This window comes from Neolamprologus brichardi, chromosome 7 (assembly GCF_056152115.1).
Source record: "Neolamprologus brichardi isolate AB-2024 chromosome 7, ASM5615211v1, whole genome shotgun sequence".
NCBI classification, from domain to species: Eukaryota; Metazoa; Chordata; class Actinopteri; order Cichliformes; family Cichlidae; genus Neolamprologus; species Neolamprologus brichardi.
In genome coordinates this window covers 2,974,474-2,994,016 of record NC_142110.1, presented here as the reverse complement: position 1 = coordinate 2,994,016, position 19,543 = coordinate 2,974,474, and the positions used below count along the sequence as shown (strand labels likewise).

General features: G+C 42.9%; 1 protein-coding gene across 4 annotated transcripts in view; it reads left to right on the top strand.

The window, feature by feature from the left end:
• The window catches only part of bicd1a (BICD cargo adaptor 1a), a 32,010-nt gene that overhangs the window by 7,573 nt on the left and 4,894 nt on the right, over positions 1 to 19,543 (top strand). For all 4 annotated transcript variants that reach the window (XM_087842836.1, XM_087842838.1, XM_087842837.1 and 1 more), the window contains exons 2-7: positions 10,634 to 10,846; positions 14,004 to 14,156; positions 15,572 to 16,060; positions 17,189 to 17,581; positions 18,490 to 19,245; positions 19,338 to 19,489. In XM_087842836.1, the coding sequence (XP_087698962.1) occupies positions 10,634 to 10,846; positions 14,004 to 14,156; positions 15,572 to 16,060; positions 17,189 to 17,581; positions 18,490 to 19,245; positions 19,338 to 19,489 (2,156 nt within the window). The remainder of the gene's footprint in view (positions 1 to 10,633; positions 10,847 to 14,003; positions 14,157 to 15,571; positions 16,061 to 17,188; positions 17,582 to 18,489; positions 19,246 to 19,337; positions 19,490 to 19,543) is intronic.

Below are 19,543 nucleotides of genomic sequence, written 5' to 3'. Positions count from 1 at the left end.
TAGAAGGAAAAAAGGAACATTGATTAAAAGGATTAGCAGCACTTGAATACTTATTAACATTTCTGGTGTGTTTGACGTTCTCAAACAAGAAAGCAGCAGCTGAGGAGAAAGGGTTTTCTCACTTCTCCTTCCACCTCCTCCTTCTGCTCCTGTTTTACATTGGCAGAAGCAGTAAACATGGACAGAAGGGCTGAATCAATATCTCATGAGATGCTAGTGTTTCAATCTTTTAGCTGTGCACTACACCATCAGCTCAGCGTGCCCCTCCTCATCTCATTATTCCCCTACAGTCCCTCCCTGGAGTGAAGTGGGAATTATGCATTGATTTCTGCTCTGTTTGGTGAAAACGTATCATGTCTGAGCAACGCTGGACTCTATTGTGTGCAGCGTAGCGTGTATTGCAAAGATCGGTGAGAGATTCTATTTAGTAGCTTCAAGCATTTTAGAAAATCTGGCTCTTTAATCAGAAACCCACTGCGCTTTTTAAGCAATCAAACTGTTTTTGGCACCTTTGCCTCTTGGATGGAAATAAAGCCAAGAGTGGAATGCACTGTGCAGTTCTCGCTGATGCTGACCTGTGACCCTTGCAACAGGCTCAGGGATGCAGTCAAGCATATAGATAAGGACCTGTATGCCCTCGTAGTCTCTGTTGTTTTTGTTGCCGTGTGTGTTTTTCCAGCACCTGAAGGGAAAATCATTGGTCTTTGTATTTGAGCCGCACATCTGGGCTGATGTGCACAGAGCTTCCCCCTTTCTGTTTTCCCCCTGTGTGCGTGTGCAACACGAAAGGTGGGAGGCTCGGGTGGGGATGTTGTGATGGAGAGCGCAGAGTGAGGGGGCGGCAGGATGTTGTAGTGGTGTTGAGTGATTTCAGCCTATCAGCCAGGCCCTCTTTGTTGTTTCAGGTTTTTATGGTTGTGTTGACGTAATGGAGAAAAGGGGAGGAGACACAAAAGTGTGCTATTGTATACACACTGTGTCAGCAGAATAGACGAGCGGAGAACAGAGTTTGTTCAGTTGCTTCAGTGTAACAATTGTTCTTTTCTATCGTCACAGAGAAAGAGCCTTAATGACCCTGCAGAGCCCCTTCAGGTTCGCCCGTCCCTGCATAGATTAAGTTTTTTTGAAATGCTTCTTTTTGCTGCAGTGAAATGTAGTAAGAACAGGACTCCCCTCCCTGCTGGCTGCTGTATCGATTAGTTGTCCACTTTAGCTGTGTGTGCTGCAAACTCGGATACCATAGCAGAAAAATCCGCCCATCCTCTCACAAGGAGGAAAAAAATACATTATTCCACGTGTGGTCAAAATTTATTGTTTGCCTGAATTAACTTGGACTTCTCTTAAGTCATTAATGCATCACTGAATGTGGCTGTTAAGCCTTTCCTATTGTCTAGACAGAGCTATTGAGTTTCATCTACAGTATAGTCTTATTCTATGCTTCTCATCCCAGCACGCCCGATAAAGAGAAGCCTTTTATCTCCGTATCCAGAGGCCATTTTATCCCGCAAAGGGCGCTTGGAAATGCGCATGATCCTCCCTGTCCTCTGCCTTGTCACCATCCTCACACACAAAGGCAGGCATGAGCACATGCACACCCAAGCATGCGCTTGTGATGGGTGTGCCATACAGAATAGGGTCACAGATGCGTCTTTGTTACTTCAGCCCTATTAGGGAAAGTATAGTTAACCTGTTTAATTAACCGTGTTGTCAGTATGCTGGTCATGACTTCAAGTAAGGTCAGGAAACTAAAACAGGAAGTATGCCATGTCAGGGTGAATATGGAGATGATGGGCCTTAATTGGAATTAGTGGGATTAAGTTTTTTGGCAGTTTTGGGTCCAAACACTGACTCACATCAAGCATGATAACAAATCATTTTGACAAGGAAAACATTTCACACAAAAGGAGCAGAAACATAAAACAGCTCCACACAATGGAGAGATATTTAAGACTCTCATGGGTGTGAATATGTGCCATACTGCACCTTATTAGTACCTTTTTCAAGAAATCAAACTCTACATATCTACATGGAGGGTCTCTTGTGGCTGCACAAAAGCACTGAGTCACCCTGAGGCCCCATGCATGCAATACCAAGAGGGTCACTGTGTGCAGGCTAGCCTCTCCATTGTAGTCTGTATTTGTCTGGCTTGGCTGAGTCCTCTTTATCAGGAGAGACCGAGTGCAGAGAGAGGAGAGCGTTTTATCAGATGGATCTGCTCCGTGTGTGTCTCTGTTTTTATGAGTCTGGCTGCCTGTCTGGGTGTGTCTGCAGGAACGAATACAGATTATCAATGAGCCTGTGAGTTTTCAGTCACTTCTGTCTTTTGATGTTGTGACACATTCCTCAGTGTTCAGACGCTGCTGTTGTTTTAAGTTTCCGGTTTCTTCTTACGCCACCTGAAAAGGGGGATAAAGGAGACCAGCATAGAGGGAGGTGTTCGTCCCCTGACTACTTAATGAAAATGATGGCGGGATGGGGGGTATAAATGGAGATGGATATTTAATAAGATATTAAATCTGGCCACTTTGATGTATTGGTGGATTATCCTTTTAGAAATATTTAACTTTTTTTCTGCTAATTTAGTTTTCATGAACCTCTGAGCGAATCACTGTTTATCAGGTTGTAACCTGAGTGAGAGGATTTGTTTGGATTACCTTCCAGCTGATTCACTTAGCCACACAGTTACACACCTGCATGCGCAACATAATAACCTTCAAATAGAAAGAACGGTGCAATATGGGCTGCAGTGTTTCTGAAACATAATTTAGCTTTAGCACACATCCCACATGTTACTGTTATTGTTGCCTGTGCAGTCAAGTATGAAAAACAGCCTCATCATGCTATCAATTTCCAATGAAGCAAAAAATTATTATCCCTTGATCAGTTGATCAAACTACCCAAATCTTTAGTGGCGACAGATTTGGCAGCGACACGCTGGTACGTGTTTTCTCTTTCTTTGATAAGCGATACTTTCTTTATGACATCAGCTAAATATTTCATTTATAAAGCACTAAATATTTGGCTGATTAATTATAAGGAAACTAGCACAAAACTTTCATTAACATCTATACACACCAAAATGAATGTAGCCACATGACGTCATTCATCGGTCCAGCATTTTTAAGGCTAAACTTTGGGTTTAAGGGAAACACTTGTTGACGTGAAATGCAACATTATTTGGACGAAAGAGCGAGCCAAAGCTAGCCAGCCTAGTTTGCATAGTTAGCTTATTAAAAGACTGAAAAGGTGCAGTGAACCCAGCACAGACAGTATAACAGTTTTTATTTTATTTATAAAGCACATTTAATAACAACAGGGAGCTGACCAAAGAGCTGTACAAAATAACCATTAAACAGTGACATTAACAACAACAACAGGTAAGAAAATTAAAAGAAAATTTCGATAAAAGAATTGGTAACTCTCATACAGTTTCGATTGTGTTTTAAGATGAGATTTAAAAAGAGTAACAGTCGGGGCCTTTCTAATGTGGAGAGGTAGATCGTTCCACATTTTCGGTGCCACAACCGCAAATGCCCGATCTCCTCTATGAACCATCCTAGACTTATGTACGGTAAGGAGCGGGTGATCGCTTGATCGAAGGGCTCTAGAGGGCGTATAAAGCTGCAAAAGGTCAGACAAATAGTCCGGTGCCTGGCCATTTAGCACTTTATTAGTGAAAAGTACGATTTTGAATTTAATTCTAAAACGCACTGGAAGCCAATGAAGGGAAGCAAGCACCGGAGTGATATGTTGGTGTTTCTTCACACGAGTCAAAAGGCCGAGCTGGACTGACTGACACCCACATATAGTGAATTACAGTAATCCAGCTGAGATAAAAACAACGCATGAATTGCTCGTTCCAAGTGTCTAAAAGATAAAAAAGATCTCACTTTGGATAGGAGCCTTAATTTAAATTGACCGCTGGACAACTGAATTAATTTGTTTCTCAAATGTAAGTTTATTATCCAAGAAAACCCCCAGTTTTTTACACGTGTTTTAACAGCACATGTTAGGTTACATAAGTCCAAATCTGAGGCATTGAAATTACAGCTCGGTCCAAAAATTATTACCTCAGTTTTGTCCTCATTGAAGGTAAGAAAATTTGAGGCCAGGTTTTAACTCCGTCAAGACATTTGACTAGCGATTCCATGGGCGTGGAGGTGCTTCTATTAAACCGAAGATAAATCTGGGTGTCGTCGGCATATGAGTGAAAGTAGATGTTATGCTTCCTAAAGATTAGGCCTAAGGATAACATATATATATATATATATATATATATATATAGATATAGATATAGATATAGATATAGATATATATATATATATATATATATATATATATATATATATATATATATATATATCTATATATAGATATAGATAGAGATATATATAGATATATATATAGATATATATATAGATATATAGATGGAAAAAAGAATTGGACCTAATACGGATCCCTGCGGGACACCACAAGTAAAAGGAGCCGGGGAAGAAATAAAATCATCATCACGGAAAAAGTCGTCTTGGAGAGGTTTTATGGAGCCGCTGTGATGCCACCAATTGGTTTGTAAATTCCTCTTAAGGAACCGAGGAGAATGCCCACATATGGGTTAATGATGATGTGACAACTCTTGAGTTACATGTTACAGTTGCTGTGTTCATTTTTATCTTTTGTTGTTCCCTCTTTGTGAAAGGCAGGAATGAACAGTGACTTAGCACGAGTGCGAGTTGTCCTGTCCTGAATACGTATTTGTGTGTTGGAATGGCTTGAAGGTTCCACTGTGTGTTTTTGTGGTCCACTAGCTCATGATCTGCTGTAGGGCACATTACCAAGCAAAGAGAATGACACAGTTAAAGCTGGTACAGTCTGTGCAGTCCTCTAGTGACTTTCCTATCTGTCGGCTTACACTGGTCATTGCTTCCTTTCTAATGGGAAATCGCAGCTTTCTGGGTGAATGTAATGGTTTGTCATCAGATCAGTAATGTAGTGAAGTGTTATGTAGGCCATTGTTTAGTTTCACACTGGGTCAATAAGGTTGATTTTAAATCTGGGGACGATAAGGGTGAAGTAAGGAGGCGGAGAAGGTGAACATAGGGGCATATTTTAAGAGAAAAAGCAGTAAATAAAGAAAAAAATCTAATAAAGAAATCTTTGTGGCCCCTCTACCACCGCACCGTCCATTCAGTCCGGTTCAGACTAAACACGTATGCGTGATAGGCATTCTGGGAAAGTATCCAACCATCTTTCTTATCAGGAGCAGACTTGGGCCAAATTGAATCACTCAAACAAGCCGCATCATTGTCCCACTGGCAGAACCCTCGGCTTCACACAGCGTGTTCTCTGGTCATTGTGTTGGTGAGCAGCAGACGACCATTGTGGATTTCTGCGATTGATTTTCCACTTTAAAGCACATGAAAGCATTTATCAGCTGTTAGCCTACATTATAGATGTTTTTATTCCTCAGTTGTGGGCATAATAGCATATTGTCATAAGAGGAATAATAGGCTTTATTGCACTAAACAGCATTCTGGTAAAGCGAGCTATTTATCCTCATTACTATCTATAAATCATTCATTTCATGTAGCTCAATTTTTGTGCAGACAGTAATTCAGGGATAGAGGAGCTCTCTCTAGGGAAATTGAACAGGTTCTGCAGAGCATGCATGTGCACTCTACAATACAGTTATAAGCTATAAATATCCCTCGTGATTCAGTAGAGTAGTCCTGATGACCTAAAGCACACAAACAAACACTTGCGGTAGGATGCTCGCACTGCAAACTCTAATTTTGTCCACTGACAACAACAAAAAACAACAGATTTTCAACATGTTTTGCTAAAATTTGCAATTACTCTTCATCTTTTAATTGATTTCCTCCATTCTTACTTGGCTGTGGTTACACACTTTCCCCTTACTTGTGGAAATGTGCTCGTGTGTCTGACAGATCTCTTGACTTGGCATTTTTTCTTGTTGCTTAGAAACCAACAAAGACATGTCTCCGTCCTTGTTGAAGGACAAAAAGCAGAGCAGTGTTTTCCATGAATCTTCTTCAGTATCTGTTTATGATATTCAGCATATTAAACTGAAAATATTACATTTGATGTCATATTAGACTAAGGATAAATGTTACTTATCGTAAGAAGAACTACTCACAATCATTTTATGCTATCTATGGCTGTGAAGACGATATTGTAAGCTTTAGAAATAACTTTGATCATATAGCTTTGAAGGCATCGAGGTGCTTTTAAATGGTGCTTCAGAGATCAGAGTGAACATTTAAGTTTCAATCATATTAGAGAATAAAAGTGTCACAAAATTTACATTTTATTGACGATAAACACTAAATAACTTCAGTATTCATTAAAATATCAATTATATAGAGCAAAAACTACTAAAACTAAATTCCTATATAACAGAGTATTAATTAGAGACAGTTTGCAACATAATGTAAAGCTTATTTACTGAACAGAAACAACAACAGGGAAATTTTCTTCGCCATATTTATTTGAAATAAAATGCAATATTTCACTTCTCTGAGTCGCGCACGGCAGTCAAACGCTGTGTGTGTCAAAAGGAGCGAGTGAGTCAGGACTGCTTCTCGCATATTTGCCTCATTCACTTACTGCCAGCGAACGTGTGTTTGTGTGCGAGGTCTTGTGGTGACTGAAGGTTGAGACACTGCATGCTGCTTCTTATTTATGTCATATTTGGGGCATTTTTGTGCTTTTGGGATTATTTATTCCTTCTGGGAGTACTGTTGTCGAGGGATTTTTTTTATTGAATGAATTATTCGGCTTGCTCTCAAAAATGGCGCTTTACTAGTCCCTAAGGACCCCAAAGCGCTTTACACATCCAGTCATCCACCCATTGGTGATGGCAGCTACATTGTAGCCACAGCCACCCTGGGGCGCACTGACAGAGGCGAGGCTGCCGGACACTGGCGCCACCGGGCCCTCTGACCACCACCCTTCCGATTACTAACTCCCAAAAAGTAGAGAAACTAAAAATAAATGAAATGTCCCATGCATCAGCTGCGATGTGCTGTTTTGGTGATGCACATGTTGAACAGTCCTCTTTGTCCTTTCACTCCCTTTGTCTGGCTACAGTATCAATCCCATAGAGAATGATTGCTCTCTAACACACACACACACACACACAAACACACACACACACACACACACACGCTGACAGCTGCATGGTAGTGGATGTGCTGCAAGTCTCTCTCCATGGTACTGAACTCCCTGATGCGACTGCCCGGGCCACCCATCTGTCTGAGACGCAGCGTTTGGTGTATATATCTGTGTGTGTTTATGTTATTCATAACAATGTTGCTTCTTAGCTAATAACCATATTTCTGTTCACTCATAACTGACAGAAACATTAAGGATGCCGCACTCGTGCTTAAAATGTTCGATGATCTAATTAAAAAAACATATTAATTAGAACAACTGACAAATAAATCATAAAACTTGGTTATTGGTTGTTCCTCTCGTGTTTTCTGCACGTTTCGAGCATGTTCATTTGCTCTTTGACTTTAAAAATGTAATCGAGTGTACATCCTGCATTAGCGTTACGCTACATTAGCATCTATAATTAAACAGCTCCTGTACGACAGATTAGTCCCCCCGTTAATGATGAAAGTTTTCATAAGATTAATTGCTGCTGCAGAAATAGCTCCATCCTCTGACCTCCTGGGTGTAAAAATAGATCCTTGCTGTATGCATTTACACACAAATACAACATCACACACCCAGAGCACCTCCCCTGACTTCTCATTAGGGACTCCAGCAGACAGGGAAGGATTTTCGGGTTACACAAACTCTCACGCTGCTGCAGCGGTGGGTTTATTCCCTTTTCCTGCTCGTCCTCCTGTCGCCCCAGGGATGAATATCTATAGAGCCCATTGTCTGAGACACATACGAGTGTGGAGCCTCAACACTTATTGCAGTCTGTGATTTTCAGTATAAAGATCCAAAATGGCTGCCCATGAGTGAGGAAATGATATTAAACTTTAATCTTCTCCACTCGATTGCCAATTAGGACACAAATACTGGGGCATCACTTTATACCTACAGCAGTACTGGCAGTTGTAATTATCATGAGATTTAAAACACGTCGAAAGATTGAAACAGGTCTTTTTTTGTGTTAAAATGATTCCTGTAGCAGAGAATAACATTTGGCAGGAAGTCTTTGATCCAATTCTGCACGATGCACTTTCAAGCAATTAAAAGGAGCTTCTCAAGAAGATTGTAATGCGATGCAGGGAGATGCATTTTCTTGGAGGGAAAGCCTCAGAGGACCAGAACCCTTTAACTGAAATCTCCTACTAATTTCTTTGGAACTAAATGCTGTGATAAAGGCTTTTGTCCGGGCCAGATTGTTACTTCCTGTCCTGCAGAGCCCAGCTGTTGCCGTGAGGCCTGCTCCGAGATTGCCGGGCTCTCATCCGAGCAGAGAATGCAAGCTCATTCAGTCACACTGTGCCCAGAATTAATCGTCTGTTTTGTTCCAGAGGCCCTTCCTCTTAATCATTCACAATCACACTGCGGCTCTCTTGAGACCGAGAGGGGGCACCAGGGTGAGCGCACAAAGGAGTATGAAGAGAGAATGATGAAATACAGAGAAAGCGGCGTGTACAGAAGGAAAACAATAAAGAAATATAATACAACCTTTTGTTAATAGATACATGTTGCCGAATGTTTTTCAGTTTACGGGGCATTTTGCCAGACTGATTATTGCTGCATTTCTTCATATGCTAACTGCTACACTTGTAATTCAAAGGCATAATAAAGAGGTCTATTGAATTTGCATTAACATGCTCTCTGAGGAGAGCGTGAATGAAAATGCTTCTATTTAACAGCATGTAGATTAAAAGCGGGTTACACTGACAGATTGGCCATAACTGCAACTGAACTGACTTTAACCTTTAATTCCACTTTATTGCTTACTTGATAATAAGTATCCATAAAGAGAGAAACATGTGGTTCATAATTTTTTTTTACATGTAAAAGCACAAATTTATTTCACCTCATCGCAGCAGGAGACTGCCCGCTTAGCTCGTTAGCAACAAATGAAAAGAAAAGCCAGCTGCACAAAGTAATGGATGCTTGTGATTAATAAATGATTCATGACAAACACAGAAAATATTATGATGATGAGATGGGATTGGGAAGCTTACATTATTAAAACATGTAGTTCAAAATAAATGGCTTCCTATTTAAATTGCATGGTCAGTTTGAAGAGTCGATAACCATACAATACAGTATCGTCTACAGCAGCGGTCCCCGACCCACGGACCGGTCTGTGAGTCGTTTGGTACCGGGCAGCGAGAGTTGAGGCTCGGGTGTGAAATTGATGGTTTTCAGGGTTTTTATAGTTTATTTTAAATTGTTTTTATCGTTAACTCGGTTTCCCTGGGTTTTTTCCCGTGTGTTTATCACGAAGTACAAGCTGGACTCACGCGCTGGACTCCGGGGATGATGCACACAAGAGAATTTATTAAAGAACCATGTCCAATGAGTGTATATACACAGGTGCGGGGCACGGCTAATTACAAAAGGTGAGGGGGGCAGGGCTCCGGGGAAAATCCAGGGGAACACGCTCGTCTCTCTCCACACAATCCAAACACGAATCCACTCGCACACCAGGGAAACAGTCCAGGGAATGATTCTCACAACGATCCAGCGAAGAACAGCCGTTGCTTCCTGTCTTAAATACCATCCACACTGATCCACACAGGCGTTTCTTCTTCCGAGGGCGTGAACCCATAATGAGTTCAGCCCTGGCGAGAGAGGGAGAGACAGCTGATCAGCGACCAGCTGAACTTCCAGGCCGTGACAGTGTTATGACTAAATCTTCTTTATTTTGTTGTATTTATCCGCGACACCTTAAAGGTCGGCCCGTGAAAATGTTGTCAGACATAAACCGGTCCGTGGCGCAAAAAAGGTTGGGGACCGCTGGTCTACGGCATCCTGTGGCGATTGTAAACCATAAAATATTTTTCAGATGATCCATTTTCTCTCACAGAGGTTTCTGCAGGCGCCAAAGTCATTTCTCCTGATGGAAAGTGGCAAAAGGGAAGCGTGGTTCATTATACAGTTACTGATGTTCCAGTCAGGAAACTCACACATGCATTCAGGAAACCTTGACAGAGAAATAGCGCTGGACTGGAAACACTGGTCTTCCCCTAACATTGTATGTGTTTGCTTGTTCACCACTTTGACCCAGCAGGCCGCTGTGGTTGCCATGTTTTTTCTGTTGATACCTGCTTTGATTTTATCACGTCAGCTCTCAGTGTCGTGAAAACCTGTGTCAGGAAAATGGGAACACTGTGTCTATTGATCTGAGTGAAACATCACCCACATCGACAGACAGCAGGTATTCTTAAGGCCCCTGCAAGTGTCCCATCAGTGCTGCCAGTGGTCAAAAGTACAGCAGCACTCGGCCTTGCACACACAGCTGGGAGAGATGTGTAAGATTTCCGAGGCAGTGCGTGCTAATCCCTCCCATCGCTTGGATTATGATGCTGATGCTATTTGACAGGATTTGGATCAGTGTGATTTTAATTTTGACTTTACAGAAATACCGGTTTCCTTTTCTTCTTACCCTCCCTCCCTTTTTTTATCTCTTCAGGCATTTGGCCAGGCTTACACCAACCAACGGAAGGTGGCAGAGGATGGAGAGACCAATGAGGAGACACTGCTGCAGGAGTCCGCCTCCAAGGAGGCCTACTATATGGGCCGTCTGTTGGAGCTGCAGTCGGAGGTGACGCTTAGCCGCTCTGTGGCGTCCAACGCCCAGTCAGAGAATGAGCGGCTCAACGCACTTGTACAGGAGCTACGAGAGGTGAGTTTGTCAACGCAAGGAAAGCATGCAGAGGATTTATTACTTCCTAAATAAAGAAAAACAGGAAATTGAATCTACTGTGTGTGTAAGAAAACAGCATTTCACCTTTTTTTTATATATTTATGCTTATGTCAGCAGTATTTTATTACCAACACCTCAAATTCTCTCTATGAGATGTGCACATTAGTTGTTTTGGCTTGCAGCTGGCTCTTGACTGAGCTAGATACAGTAAGAGTTAACTGCATGTAAAATGTCTGTGAAGGTTCTCAGTCATCCAGGTCATCATAGTCAAAGGAGCTTGCAAAGAAAAGCGTCTGGACTTCTTTAAGTTACTTGAAGACGTTTCACCTTCATCCGAGAAGCTTCTTCAGTTCTAAGGTCAAATGGTGGAGAGTCCCAGATATAAACCTAGTGGGAGTTTCCCCCCACAGAGGGACAAAAGGACCCCTGATGATCCTCTAATCGCCTGAGCCAAGGTGTGAAACTGGGTGTGGGTCCCAATCAGCCAGAGTTTCGGGTGAGTTCATTGTGAACTATGTCCACTGTGAGCGACCATCTTTGAACAGAGGCGGTGGTTTACGACACCAACTCTCTGCCATCTATAATCCAGTTTTGAGATCCCTTCCCAGACGCCTTAACGCCCACTCACATCCTGGACCATCTGACCTCAGGAAATCACATGATAAGGTGGGGCCAGGTTTCACAATGAGCTCACCTGAAACTCTGGCTGATTGGGACCCACACCCAGTTTCACACCTTGGCTCAGGCGATTAGAGGATCATCAGGGGGTCCTTTGTCCCTCTGTGGGGGGAAACTCCCACTAGGTTTAAATCTGGGACTCTCCACCATTTGACCTTAGAACTGAAGAAGCTTCTCGGATGAAGGTGAAACGTCTTCAAGTAACTTAAAGAAGTCCAGACGCTTTTCTTTGCAAGCTCCTTTGACAACTGCATGTAAAGCCATCTTATAGTTTTTATGATCAATTCTTGAGTACAAACAGATTGTTTTCAACAATTTGACTAGTATTTCTTTTCTTCTACATTAACTAACATGAGACCTGTGTGTTTATCAAAGATCAAGAGGCTACTGACAAACTAAAAGGTGTCATGCCTCACACAGAATAATAAACGATATGCATGTGTGCAAAGTGTTTATGCAAGTATATGTCTGCAGCCACTGTGTTGGGCAGTACCGGAGTTCGAGCAGGGGTCAGACACTGCGGCCACGACCCCATTGTGGGGGGCAAATCCAGTGCTAAGCTGGGATATAAAGTGAAATGCCCTGAGCTCGGCACATGTGTAGGGACAGAGTACCAGCACTACGCTCACAGGACACACTCTCATTCACTAATTTGGTCAGGCAGTGCTGTGATGTTCACTCATTCTCAAAGTTCACAAGAAGGGAAGATATTGATGGAGCATGTGGAACATCTCAGCTGTGATTACCTGATAAACCTTTACACACGATGAGTTGTTCCTATGCACAAATGCCCCGTGTCTGAGTCACGAGTGCGGCGCTTTGATATATTTATGAAGTGCCTTCTGCTGTTTTTTGAAGTCCTCATTTGCACATGTGCCAGCTAATGAACAGGACTCCTTTCATCGTGAGAGGCAGGTGCTGCAGCGACATCGAGCGCTTCGTTTACCTCAGACCGAATCTAATTAAAAGATTTTTGTTTTACAGATTTCAAGCAACCTAACATATACGTTTGGGGGAAAAGACACTGAGTTAGTTTAGATAGATGTCTGTTGTTAGACTTACAAGTCAGAACATGAGAAGTGATAAAGATTAAAATCAAAGTACACTTTAAAGCCCAAAAAAGGAAACACAGGCCTAAACTTTAAAGTTGTAAAACTTTGCCACAACAGCAGTGATGGCAGGGATGAATGAACACAACATGGCCCCTGTTGTGCGTACCATTGTATGATTTTAACAGCTGCACTTCGTGCTGTGAACAGCTCTGCCCTGTGGCGGGCTCAGTGCCAGTGTTGTGTGCCGATCTGTCCCTGACCATGGTGGCTGTGGGGTCTGATTGCCCCCAGTATTATTTGGCCTTGAATATCCTGCACACTGTTAATAAAATGTATTTTGACAACATGTATCACAGAAAGCTTACATTCATGTTCATACATCAACCGCAAATGTATTTTGTGTGTTTTTGGTCTGCTCTATTTTTTTCTTTTTACAGTGTTTTCGCCAGTTTTAGCGTAAAAGTGCTTTCAATGTATTTGCAAAACAGTCCAATTGTGCCTTTGTGGGATTTCCCCATTTACACCATTAACTTTTATATAATGGGAGTTCCTGTCAGCTAATGCACAAATCAGGAGGTTCAGTGTAGATCAAAGGTCTTCAGTTTCAGGTTTTTTGCCATTTCTAAAAGTAGCATCGTATTCACTGCCAATGCGTGTAGCCACCCACTCCACCCACACTGTCTCTGGGTCAGCACTTCTGCCATATGTACAGAGAACTGCAGGGGAGCTGCAGGCGGCTCTGCAGCAGCAGGAGTGCACAAATGCGCAAATGCACTGTAACATTATTTTGTAGCCTGTTCTACAGAGAGTCCTCTGTCCACTAGTTGCATTGGGCTGCAAACATTTATACACAACTGTGTGTGAAAATAAGATATATAAAATATATTTTTTCATTTTTGTCATGATATGTAAATATCATCTAGTTAATTTTTGGGAAACAGCAGAGAGTTTCAGCGCATGTACGGTAAAAAAATAGCTTTTGAGAAAGTCCTACCTCAGCGTGCAAAGTCACGTCACGTCTACATGCATCAGCATTATGAGTCTGTGCATGTCATGCAATCTTAAGCTGACGGGACTGTATTTGATATTGACCTTGTTCACGTGGGCACCGCTTTGCCTGTTAGGGTTTAATCATATTCAGCATATTGGATTTACATGCTTGCTATTCTGGTTTCTGATCACTGCATGTTGTTTGGGTTAGTATCTGTGATGGTTATGAGAAGTCTATTCTTAATTCCAGTAAAAATCATCTTAAATTACTTTGATGTAGCTATTATAAATTTGGCCACAGTGGCTTGTAGTGGGCTCACGACGTGTTGCAGATTTATCCCGACCAATGAGACCTCAAAGAGCAGAAAGAGTGATGGGAACTGTTAAAAATGTCACCGCTGTTTTTCCTCCTCCAGAGTAACGAGATGCTCGAGCTGCAACGGAGCAGAATGAGGGAGGAGATCAAAGAGTACAAGTTCAGAGAGACCCGGCTGCTTCAGGACTACACAGAGCTGGAGGAGGAGAACATCACGCTTCAGAAACTGGTGTCCACACTCAAGCAGAGCCAGGTTGGTACGAAGATCAACAGTTTGCACACTAATAGCTTCTTATTTATGTGTCATTGTCGTGTAGAGTTTCACTCACTCTCTAAATGTATTTCTCAGATTTAAGCGTGTCAGTGAAATTGCCTATTAAAAGATCTGTCATCACTTTCAGTGATGCATCAGCAATCGGTGGCTCAAATGATTTTAATGACTCACACTCGCGTCACCAAAATGTACCAGTGCTCTCAGTGATCTCACAGTGTTTCCTGCACAGTAGGGCTGCCACAAACGATTATTTTGATAGTCGACTAGTCACCGATTATTTTTGCAATTAGTCGACTAATCAGATCATCATCCATTGGACGTACAGCTTATTGCACCAGCAGCATCTGCTCTTATATAACTATCATTAGCTTACAGCTTTAAGTGTTTAAGGTATGTGCTAACTAAAAATAAAGATAAGATGATAGTTTATTAAATTTTAATGACATTTGCAGATTGTTTCGGTGAAGTTTAATAAACTCCTTGCTATCTAAAATATAACAGGACACCGGAGTAAATTCTCGAGCATCTCACACTTCTGATAATCAGCTGTCTGCTTGATGTTTATTCAGCTGTGTAAAAACTATAACTTTAATCTCAGCCAAACTGATTTACTCAGGAACAAATAAAATACTACAAAAAGCCAAACAATAACATTTTTAAGTTATCTAAGTGACTTATATATCATGTTTAACCTGAGTACCGAAAGACAGCGGTGGGTTTGAAAACGATTAGCGGGAGTCCGGTGTTCTCACGGCTCTAGTTAGCCTAGCCCCCGGCTAGCTATCGAGCTAGTGGGTAACAGACGTCTCCGAAAACGTCGGAGCGCTTTTGAAAATATGTGGTGTCTTGATAAACTGAGCAGATATTTGAGGTTTACACAGCTACATTCTCGCCTGAAAATATGTTAAACGTTTATTTTGTGACCCAGAAAGAATAATAAGAGTAATATTAAAACTAACTAGCTGCCGCCATTGTTGGAAACTGAGCTGGGCTGCGCTATGAATTCTGGGACAGCTTCTTCTTCTTCGGGGTTTAACGGCAGCTGGCATCCTTGTACATGCAGTGCTGCCATCTTCTGTTTCAGTCCGTTATTACACTCTTAAATCCTACTACTTATTCCTGCGTCTTTTGTGATCTTACAAAGCTTCAAACGACGCGTCGACTATTAAATCAGTCGTCGACGATTTTGATAGTCGACATAATCGTGACTAGTCGACTAATCGTGGCAGCCCTACTGCACAGTAACATAAAGTCGTATTAGTTTATACTAGCTCTAGATACGTGGTTAGATGAAGTCGAATAGAGATCTTAACGATTATATTAATTTCAAAAGGATTTGTTTTTTACCAGCTGTTTACAAATGGGTTACCACGTGACCTTTCTGTGCCCCTCAGGTGGAGTACGAGGGACTGAAACATGAAATTAAGGTGCTGGAGGAGGAGACTGTCCTTCTGAACAGCCAGCTGGAAGACGCTTTGCGCTTAAAGGAAATCTCTGAGGGTCAGTTAGAAGAAGCCCTGGATGCCCTCAAGACTGAGCGCGAGCAGAAGAACAATCTGAGGAAAGAACTAGCCCATCACATCAGCCTGGGCGACAGCGTCTACGGCGCAGGGGCCCATCTGGCGCTAACCGTCACCGGGGTTGAAGGCCTGAAGTTCCCCGAGGAGAGCAACGGCACTAACGGCAGCGCCATCCCTGCTGCTAATGGCAACAATGAGGACAACAACCGCTGCAACGGTCACTTTCACGCTGGCTCTGGGATGGCTAAGATGAACGGGGACTACAGACCCGGCCGAAAGGGAGATGGCCTTCACCCGGTGCCAGATCTGTTCAGCGAGCTCAACTTGTCAGAGATGCAGAAGCTCAAACAGCAGCTACTGCAGGTAGGTCATAAGAGAGAGCGCCTTGGAAATTTCACTGAAAGTTTAAAGTCCCACATGAGCCCCGAGCCCAGTTTGAAATCAGAAAATCGTTGGGTCACCGAATCTTTATTTCCAAGGACACTGACGTCACTTGAACGTCACCGAGGGTTTAAATAACAGCGCCGAGGGGGGGTCGAAATTAGCTTCAAAGAGCAGATTGCAGGACTATCATATTGATCTCCCTTCCCACAGTATATTTTAGACTGATGGAGTCTGAAGGCATTCATTCAAGGTTATTGCCCTTTGAACCCTGTACTGACATTAGAGATAGATGAGAAGTGGAGAAAGACTAGAGGAATGACATCACAAATGTTCAGACGCCCTAGCGCTCAGGGCGCCCATCTGGTAAGTGCTTTTTAAGAAGCATGCTAATGCACATTCAGTGTCTGTATCATGCATTATATATTCTGTATGCTTTCACGCATGTTATGGAGGGAGTAGCTTTCAGAAAGCGTGAATGCAGCTGCAAGACGAAGGCCGAGAAAGGCAACAGATTTATGCCAAAAGTGAAGGAAACTTTGTACACTTTTATTTACACCGCAATTAGTTCCTGCTTGAAAAGCTGCTACTGTATACAAAGAATGTAGAAATACAAAATATATATAATGTAAATAGCTGAACTAGCTTTCACTTAAACCCACTTGAGTACAAAACACACTCATCGTGGAGGATGATATCTAGAATGTTAAGTGACAGTGAAACCACAGAGAGATCAAATTTGTGCTAAAAGCAAATAAAGTCATTACTGTACATCTTTTATCTAGCTGGGCACCAGCAGGGAGGAGAAAACTAGATTAGTGGTTGCTGTATTCACAGCCTCTCGCTGTAAACACAATTACTCACCAGCTAATTTTCTCTTTTGAGTTGATCTGTCTGGGAAAGACCATCAGCCTCATAATGTCCAGCTGAAGTCCAGTTTTTGTTGTGTTTCTTCTGGAGTTGTCCAGAGTTTCTTATAGTTCAATCTCAGAACTTGAAAATCAGATTTATTGCTTTAATATGGTTTAACGTGTCGTTCCGGAGGACGTACACAAATGCACTGCAAAGTACAAAAAGAAACAAATGTAATTTTGCATTTCTGTCGTGCAGGTGGAGCGTGAGAAGGCAGCACTGCTCAAGAACCTGCAGGAGTCCCAGACTCAGTTGCAGCACACACAAGGTGCCCTGACTGAACAGAACGAGCGCGTCCATCGTCTCACAGAGCGCGTCAACGCCATGAAACATCTCAATGGAGACAAAGAGCTCGATGACCCAGAAGAGAGTGAGAAACCCAATGGGGGGTCCTCATCCCCAACGGCCAATAGCCATCATGATCTCGATATCCACGGTTTTAAGATTCTTGAGTGTCGGTACAAGGTGGCGGTGACCGAGGTGATCGACCTAAAAGCAGAGCTCAAGGCCCTGAAGGAGAAGTACAATCAGGCGGTGGAGGGACAGGGAGACGGCCATGATGATGACCGGGTCCAGGCACTGACTGAACAGGTTTGTGCAAAATTAATCCAGTTTTGCTGAATGTAAAACTGCAAACGTACTCACTAGGGGTGCAACGATACACAAAATTCACGGTTCGGTTCGATACTTTGGTGTCACGGTTTGATATTTTTTCAATACAAAAAAATGTTCATGCTTTTTTAATTTGTCATTTATTAAAATTATAAATATATATTTTAACTCAAAAGTACAGTTTTTAAATTTAATGTTGCTGAAACAACAAAGTAATAAAAAAATAAATCTATCTGATGGAGAAATCACTCATCTTTGGAAAAGAGAGTTTATTACAGAGAAATGTCTCTTTCCAAAATAAAAGCTATACTATACGCTTCTTCTGCGCTATATTCTCAGCAGCATATTAAACATATCAGGTCCCCGTAAGGAGAATCATGTGCTAACGGCTGTCTAAATGACTCGGGATGATGTCGGCTGTCAACGTTAATCTGAAATGACGTTAACGCCACAACACAGCAAATCTCCGTTAACGACCTACCGCGGATCGCCCCGTGCGTGGGGCTGGACGGCGTCAACACGTTAACGAGCTAACTGCGCTAACGCACTAGTTCCCACCCATGTAATTGAGCATTGCGTGGCACATCCAACATACTGTTTTACTTTTGTCCATGACACGCTTACCTTCAGGGTCATACGTCACATGAAGACCAAAATAGTTCCAAAGGCCAGATCTGAATGAGGGTGGGGGAGGTTCAATTTGCCATGTAGCAACGAGCTTAGCTTCTTTCTTGCTAGCTTGCGCTGCGCTCAGTGGATCTGCACTCGTCAGTGCAGCCTAGGCGGAGTAGTCGAACGCAGATCCACTGAGCGCTCAACACAGACAGCATCGTCAGAAGAAAAGTTGATAAAATAAATTAAAAATTTTGTATTGTCTCTCTGAGCAGGTAACACAGTTGGAGCGAAGTTATCGTGAAAGCCGGGAAAGGGTTGTAAGCCTGGAGGCGGAGCTCCGAGCAACTGCGAGCACTGCCTCAGAGAGCCAGGGCATGCTGAACGCTGCCCAGGATGAGCTGGTAACCTTCAGTGAGGAGTTGGCGCAACTCTACCACCACGTCTGTCTGTGCAACAACGAGACGCCAAACCGTGTCATGCTAGATTACTACCGCCAGAGCCGAATCACACGCAACGGCAGCCTCAAAGGCTCGGAGGATCCTCGAGCTTTGCTCTCGCCTCGCCTGGCGCGACGTCTCGCAGCAGCATCGGCGGCCTGCTCCTCGGAGTCTCCGCGCAGCTCCACAGACTCCCCATCCAAAGATGCCCAGCATAACGAGACAACGACTCACAACCCAGCGGACTCCTGCCACAGCAGCCCTACCCGCAACTACACCGGCTCCCCGGTCGTCGGCATCTCTCCTTGCCCATCTCCGGTACCTTCAGACTCAAGTGGGGACCTGCGGAAGGAGCCGATGAATATCTATAACTTAAACGCCATCATCAGAGACCAGATCAAACACCTGCAGAGGGCTGTTGACCGCTCGCTGCAGCTGTCCAGGCAAAGGGCTGCAGCTAGGGAGCTAGCACCCATGCTTGACAAGGACAAAGAGTCCTGCATGGAAGAAATACTAAAGCTCAAGTCCCTGCTTAGTACTAAGAGAGAGCAAATAGCTACACTCAGGCTGGTGCTCAAGGCCAATAAGCAGGTAAAATCTTTTGTTTGTTGGATTCTACAAAAACCTAAAATGCATTTTCTATTAACATTAAATGATTCAATTCAAATCGCCCATCTTTGCAGACAGCAGAAGGTGCGCTGGCTAATCTGAAGAGCAAGTATGAAAATGAAAAGTCAATGGTGACAGAGACCATGACGAAGCTCAGGAATGAGCTGAAGGCTCTGAAAGAAGATGCAGCCACCTTCTCTTCTCTCAGGGCCATGTTTGCGACGAGGTGAGATGGGCTCAGGAAATGTGGCAAGGCTGAGATGAGAAAGCAAAGTGTTCG